At 41.3% G+C, this 7,495-nt stretch overlaps 1 protein-coding gene across 1 annotated transcript; it reads right to left on the bottom strand.

The window, feature by feature from the left end:
* Nucleotides 1-1,189: 1,189 nt before the first annotated feature.
* Nucleotides 1,190-7,413, bottom strand: rnf170 (ring finger protein 170). The gene is made up of 7 exons (XM_080528424.1): nt 7,373-7,413; nt 6,600-6,763; nt 6,135-6,204; nt 4,374-4,482; nt 4,154-4,227; nt 3,838-4,017; nt 1,190-3,340 (listed from the first exon to the last, which is right to left on the bottom strand). The coding sequence occupies exons 2-7, from the start codon at nt 6,737-6,739 to the stop codon at nt 3,071-3,073; spliced, it is 843 nt and encodes a 280-aa protein (XP_080384550.1). The 5' UTR covers nt 6,740-6,763; nt 7,373-7,413; the 3' UTR covers nt 1,190-3,070.
* Nucleotides 7,414-7,495: the final 82 nt, after the last annotated feature.

Genomic DNA, 7,495 nt, shown 5'->3' with positions numbered 1-7,495 from the left:
AGGATACAGTTCGTTGGATGCACAGTTGTTGTGGGTATACAATATGCAAGAAGCTGAACTACATCACTGTGACAGAAGAGGAAACCACAACTGTGAAGGAACAAGGCCAGAATGTGTCAGGATATTTGCACAACAAATCAGGAAAAACCACAACATAGAATATAAAAAACTTTTCCTGTAAGTCAAAAGATGTTGGGCTGGATTTTTCTCAATGTACAATAAACTTGACTTTACTGCCATCTGGTGTTCATAAAACATTGAGCAATAGTTTACAGTATTATTCTGGATACCATCTGCCTATGATGATCCTTAATCATTCAAATAATTAAAAAAAGGAAACAAAAAGAAAAAATATATATGAATTGAAATATTGGACCATTCAGCAAACAATTAACAGCATACTCAGTATTACTTGTGAGATTGACTGCTGTTCACTACAAAAACCTTTCCAGTTGTTTCAATTATAGTTGTATTTCAGACAGTCTTAATGGTTTCTATTTCTTCATCTCACAGTAACCCATGTATCCCGTTTAAGAGTAACACTGCCAGCAGCAGCTTTAATAATATAAGAGGATATGAGCTAATCTACCCTGCCCTTGAAACGTGAGCGGCCTGAGATAAGGTGTGTCTGCCAGTATCAACTACGACACCCGACACCCCCGTCCAAAACATAATATGTAGTTCTGTACCCGTATTCATAAAGTGTCTCAGAGTAAGGTTTGGCCTTTTAGATTAAAATGAATTGGATGATAGGGACAGGAGGGAATCTGATTTGAGATCAGCTCTGAGATGCTTTATGGATATGGAGCCAGAAACAGTCTGTATCTAATAATATAGATGAGAATACTCTAGATGACTCCGACTTAACTAGTTACAGCTACTGCTAATACTGCCCTTGGTTCTGTTACAACACAAATACTGTAAAGTCTGAGGAGGCTACTGGAAGGCTAGTGCATGGAGCCCTCCGATTTCTACCTCTGCCAGCCTCCCCTGCTGCAAGTAACCCCACTCTGAAAACCAATTACATTTTACCAGCGTCAGCATTCACATTCCACGTTCTCCCTCTTGGGGAGGGAAGCAGTTCTGAGTGTTAGTTTACTTTTTAAGAGCTTATTTAAAGATCTTATCTGTTTCGGCAAGGTAAAATGCAATGACAAAGCTCAATATATTTCATTTTATTCTCCTAACAGAGGCAGATACGTTTAATTAGGATGAGGCCAAAGATATGTTGTTATTGAAACGCAGCATTTGTGCAAATGTTGCTCATTGTCCTTTCAGCTTTTTCCAAAAATCATCTGTAACCACTGGGGTGGTTTCCTGGACACAGATTAAACCTTGTGCTGGATTGAATCACAGATTCTCAAATGAAAATGTCTTTTAGAATCAGACAAGCGCTTCATCTAGGTCCGGGAAGAGCAGCCCTGTGAGTATACCGAGCACAGGACGCTGTGGATACTAACAAGATGAACAGGAGACAAGAGAACAAACACATTCGATATTTTCTTAACTTGACAAAATCTAGGAGGAAATTGTAAACGAGGACCCCCTAAACAGATCATATGACAATCGAGTTACTTATCGTTATAAAGACACGGTTCTCTAGTGCAAAGATTTGCCATTCGTAGATAAGAACCAAAAGTCGATGTGCATCAGACGGACACATTCAAACATATTCAAACATGGAGGCAGGAGTGCAAATGAACCACTCACTCACGCCAAACATCCTCTCAGAACAGCCGTAAGTGTTAGCTTCGCACAGAGAGAGCAACAGATGGATAATTAACACAGCCTGTTTCTGTGCCCTTTTCCTTAAGTATGCTTAAGTATACTTGTGCACTTGGCTTAAGTGTCGGCTCTTACACCACATATCTTTTCCCATTTAAATCCATGTGGGGAAGTGTTAGTGCACAAGTGCATACTTCAGACAAAGGGTGGAGAAATTGGACTCAGAACATGTTACTGTATGGGTAAAGCAGGAGCAAAAGAAGGATGAAAATTAAGGCATGTACAAAGTTGCAGTCTTCTTGACTTGTATGACTTCTAGAAGTATTGGGCTCGGTTGGGAATTGGGTACTACATAGATACAGCACTAAAAACTAGCATACTGCATGAGTACAGCAGACACTTCACATTTGATATACCACCAAATTGCATTTGTAATTGAATGTAGTATATATGACATCTGGTCTTTCAAGCATACTAGATGACCACTATCCTTACTAAATAGTATGGAAGTACAGTATGCCATTTCAAACAGAGCCCAGTGACATAACAACCGATCAGATTTCTCTATCATACAACTATTGTTCAACTTTGCTTTGCATTCAAAATGGATATCAGGGATACAGTAACAGATCCAAACAAAAGCAGAGAATCTCCTCATTTAAGTTAATTCAATTTCTCTGCAATAATAATAATAATAATAATAATAATAATAATAATAATACACCACATCCATTCTTCAATAATCAGATTATTATCATCTTTAACAGATTGGTATTCCACTGAGGGGGGTCATCATAAGTGCCATGTTTCAGGTAGTACAGCCATGTGTTTTAAAGACTACATTGACTCCAGTTGACATTTGGTAACACACTTCTCATACACATGCAAATGTCTGACCCATAAAAAAAAACAATAATTGCAAACAAACAAAATGATCATTTTAGATCAGCTATTGCAACCTAATTTGATCTCAACACACCTGATGAAACAATTGAAATGGTGTCTTTCATTTGTATATTGCTCCAACACCCTTACCAAATTATACTTTTTTGAATATATTTTTTTCCCTCCAACTCCCATTGGACAACAATCTTTACCTGCTGGTTTGTTCCTTTTCCAGATAAAAAGCAGATCTCTAGCCTTAGCTATTATGCCAGCAGACATGGTAGCTAGCTATTCCCCACTATAGTGCACATAGGGACCTTTTTCTGGACTTTTTTGGGCCCAATGGAAGTCCAAAGCAACAGATACAGAGCAACAGATACAGAGCACCAACCCTCACAGTGTCTTTGACCTGACGTGACAGAGAGGGATTGACTGCATCCTTCTGCCCTGTGGCTGTTCATCAACCAGCCAGTCTTTGTGTCACCACCTCACGGTACATGATGGATATGTAGATGAAGAGGAGGAGGATGACAAAGAAGTCGTCCATGAAGCCTAGCAGGCCGAACATTGCCTCTGGGATGAAGTCCAGCGGGGAGGCCAGGTAGGTAAGTGCTCCCACCAGACACAGTAGGATACGAATACGAAACATCCAGAAGAGCCCTCCGACAGAGAACATCTCCCTGAAGGCGTGGCGCAGCAGCGTGGGGACGTCCCGCAGGTACTCCATGAGCTGAGAGAGAGAGAGGAGGTCAGGACGATACATTTGGCTTAGAACAGTAGCATTGGTAGCGCTTTCTTTTAGGGTGCAGAAGTGCTACATGGTAAAATGGTAATTACAAAATAATATGATTTTTAATATAAATAATATATTTGTACATTTTTTTGGGGGGGGGGGGGGGGGTAATTATAAGCACCATTACTAGGCATAATTGGTACCAAGTAATTTCCAATTTGGTTGAATTATTTGAGGCAAGTGCCATAAATTACTAATTATATTAAACAGCAGTAGAAGGTGGCAGAAACAACATAAAACAAAGTGCTACCATTAGTGAAAGCAAACGTGTGTTCCCATTTGAAGTGACGATAATTACTCTACTGGATGATAGGGTCAGATAAGAACATCTAGCTGCTGTAGTAAGAGGGCAGGATGAAAGCATTGGTAGCACTTTGTTCTAGGGTGAAGAAATGAGCTAGAATATAACCATCTAGCTACTGCAGTGAACTCACAGATCTGGGCTGGCCTGAGAACCTGCGGTTGTAGTCGTTGAGATCCCGCAGGATGAGTATCGGCTCCACCTGCCCATCCGGCTCCACCTGCCCATCCGGCTCCACCTGCCCATTCGGCTCCACCTGCCCAACCTGCTGCGGTGAGGCGTGCTCGTGGAAGAGCGGGAAAAGCAACGTCACCTGTCCGCACAACAAGGAAGAGGTACATTTATCAGGATAAATGGCTAATACTATATATGCACTAGGTCATATAAACGTGTCCGTGAAAAAAAAGACAGGTGAATGTATTAATTCATGTTACGAAAAAAGGTCTTACCATTTGTCTACAGATGGGACAGTTAATAGCACCAAGCCAAGTCCCATACCTCCAATACGCAATTATACAGGAACCTTCCAAATAAAGGAAAGAAATTAGTCCTATATCCAGATGCTACTGTATACATCCACCACCATAATGCTTCAATACAGTTGCTGGCTCTGATTCCTTGTTCATAGTGGAAAGTAATGTGTTACAGCAGTAATAAATAAAGGCTCACCACAGAAGAGGTGGCCACAGTTGGTTTCTACAGGCAGTACGGCCTGCTGTAGACACACAGGGCAGGACATATCAGTGTAGTACTGTGTCCTGGGCTCCGCAGGGGTTTCCTGATGTTGGGAGAAAGTAGCAATCAACACACACAATACCAGGAAATGCTGCACAAACCAGCAGGCCCAAAGCTGCTTTATCTCGCAAGACTGGCATAGCATTTCATGCTTGGTTCAGGTTAAAACAGTTTGAAAAATAAAGTGTTGAACTACTATACTTTAAGTTCAGGTACACTGAACATTTCATCAAATCAATTGTAGTGAAGAAGAGTGAATAAGAGTGAACGTCGAGAGCGAACAAGAGTGAACAAGAGAGTCCACTCCTTTCACTGCCCTTTGGATTCACTTTTTGTCCTTTGGTTTCTTCTTTATTGGTTCCGTTTCTCAGAAACATATCCTAAAGAAAACTATCCTCACAGTTCTCAACAAGACTTTTGATGCATGGGGTCCAGTGTTTCCCCTAGGTTTGCTGCCTTGGGGGGGTGGCATGGACCGTGGCATGGACCCCGCCCCCCCCCCCCCCCCCCCCCCCCCCCAGGGGGTAAGACCCTGCCTCATACCAGTGTCATGTCCAGGGGTGTACTTGTACATTAAGCCGCCTCACGCTACGGAAACAGGAGATAGGCTCCTGCCCTATGGGCCATTAGGCTCCAGAACCATCGGTTCTCAAGGCTACTTACTTATGTGGTCTTGACTACCTGTCCACTTTCTCACCTGGTTCTTGCTCGCTCTCTCTCTCTGGTGCACCATCCTGCTCTCTCTCCTTCTCTCTCTCTATCCTCCTCTCTCCCTCTTTTACTGTCAACCAAAAGGCAAACATAACAACCAGAGTATTTATAATCTAATACGAGGTATAAATTGATCCATATCAATGTATAACATAATTATAATTGAATATTGGATTGCTGTGGGCAATGCAGTCAGATAATGTCATTTTGACTTTACTCTCTCACCTGAAAAAAAATCGTATGTCCAACTATAAAAAAACAGACATTTCCAATGCTTCAATCCACTGTCCATGTACTGTAAATATGCCAATATGGTATTACCATGAAGCCCAATTCTAGCAGAATAAGAAAGATAGTATATCTACTTTAAGTAAAATAATAAAGTGCATCCAGTTAGCTCTTTAGCTGGCATGTGTGCAGCAGACTAGCTCATCTAATCACCTCTGAGTAAGCTAGTTAGCTTGCTAGTTCTTTGACACTATTTTACATACCATGGAACTATAATCAGACACTTTCTAGTCACAATAATAACGACCAATTTGAACCAACTTCCTCTGTCAGAACACTCAGCAAGTATATTTGCTAATGTTTCAACTTGCTTACTTTCCATCTGCAGACATCTCACCCTGCAAAAACTCTCTCGCGTCGCGCGCACAATCTTGTGTGGAGATAGGTTTGGCTATGCGAGACTACTGCCGGACTAACGTTACCAACGAGCCCATGGGCTTGCCACTCGCCAGATTCGGGTTGGGTGCATTTAAATAAAGCTGATATTTTAGCCTACTTGTCAGATGTTTGGTGTCTACGTCCGTAATAATTCCTCTTTCTTGGGGGGGCGGGGGGTTCCGTTGGGGGCCCCAAGGCAATGGTAGGGGAAACACTGCTGTATATATGCCATTTAGCTGCCGCTATACAAAGCGACTTACATATAGGTCCAGGCGGGAATATTACTGTGATATTACAAACACAACGCTTCAGCCTTACCCGCTGGAGCTGCTCTCGAACGGCACGCACATGTTCCTGGTTCTCCGGGTGGATGTTTTGTTGATCCTCTCTGTACAGAGGGGAGTCAAATGAACATCTTCAGTTGTGAATGTTTGACACACAAGACCTGGCTACATGCTGGGTGTGTGTGCTTTGGCAAACTTCTATGAGTGGCTGTTACACACAATACATGTACAGTATGCTATGAACTGCCAGTCTTGCATCCTACTGCAGCTTGCACACTAATTGTATATCATTCTATTTTGTTTTGTCTGATCTTCATTGCTGTATATGTCAGTGAATATAGAACTTCCCATAAAATAAAATTTCTGGACATCTCAGACCTTTCAAATGAATGAATGAATGAATGAATGAATGGTCTTTATTATATTATATTATAAATACTGCAACATATTCAAGGCTCTGGTGAAACATTAACCCCCCCATTTCACAATAATACAATACCTGCAGAGCAGTGTTAGAAGTCCAATCAAAAAGGTGACACTAAGGACAACCACTAGCAGGACTGGGTTGCTGATCCCTTCTATGAGTGAGTCTTCACTTTGCCGTAAATAGTCCACATCCGCACAACCGTCTTCATCCATCACACCCACTCATATCCTGCAGCACTGGATACAAAATCAACAGGGAGATTGTGAGATAGGGTCAAATCTTCACCCCACAATTAATTAGTTTGCTAGCTGGCCAAAACTACTACCATTTGAAATGCAAGTAGAGTTAGATGGGTACACTGTGTTGAACTGCACATTAGTTACAATCAATGCATTCTTAGAATTTTAATCTAAAGTGAAAGCAAAAGTATATGTGTGAACACCCTACATTCTAGCCATCTTATCTAGCTGATCAAACAATCACATTTTTAGTTATGAACTTTCAGTGATTTTATTAATTTCATTTTCATTTTCATTTGGATCACTTTTAACAAAACAAAAAAAATCAAACACGAGAAGGAAGAGACCCGTTGACTGTCATTATGTCCAAACTTTCAAGGCTAGCTGGCTAGTCAGCTGGCTACATGGGTGACAGCGGTCAGCAACTGTCTGAGCAAATAACGTTAGCTAGCTTACCTATGCTAGTTTTTTCATGACAAATGCAAAAGCACATCTACCAAACCTGCCAGTATTACAATACAACAAAAGCCAACGTGGGTAACTGAACCGATAACAGGACTTAGCTAACTTGCTAAAAAGTATGTTAATGCTTGTTTACAAGCTCACCATATCCATTGGAATGAACTAGTGCTACTACTTCCGCATTCTTTGAGGGGTCCTATTTGAAGCTACGTACACATGATGGGTCTAACGCATTGCGTGCTCTTAATTACAGTTACCCTTATGGAA

The sequence above is a fragment of the Nansenia antarctica genome (assembly GCF_963989245.1).
Source record: "Nansenia antarctica genome assembly, chromosome: 4".
Classification (NCBI taxonomy): domain Eukaryota; kingdom Metazoa; phylum Chordata; class Actinopteri; order Argentiniformes; family Microstomatidae; genus Nansenia; species Nansenia antarctica.
Note: the sequence above shows the minus strand (reverse complement) of the source record. Positions and strands in the feature narration are given on the sequence as shown.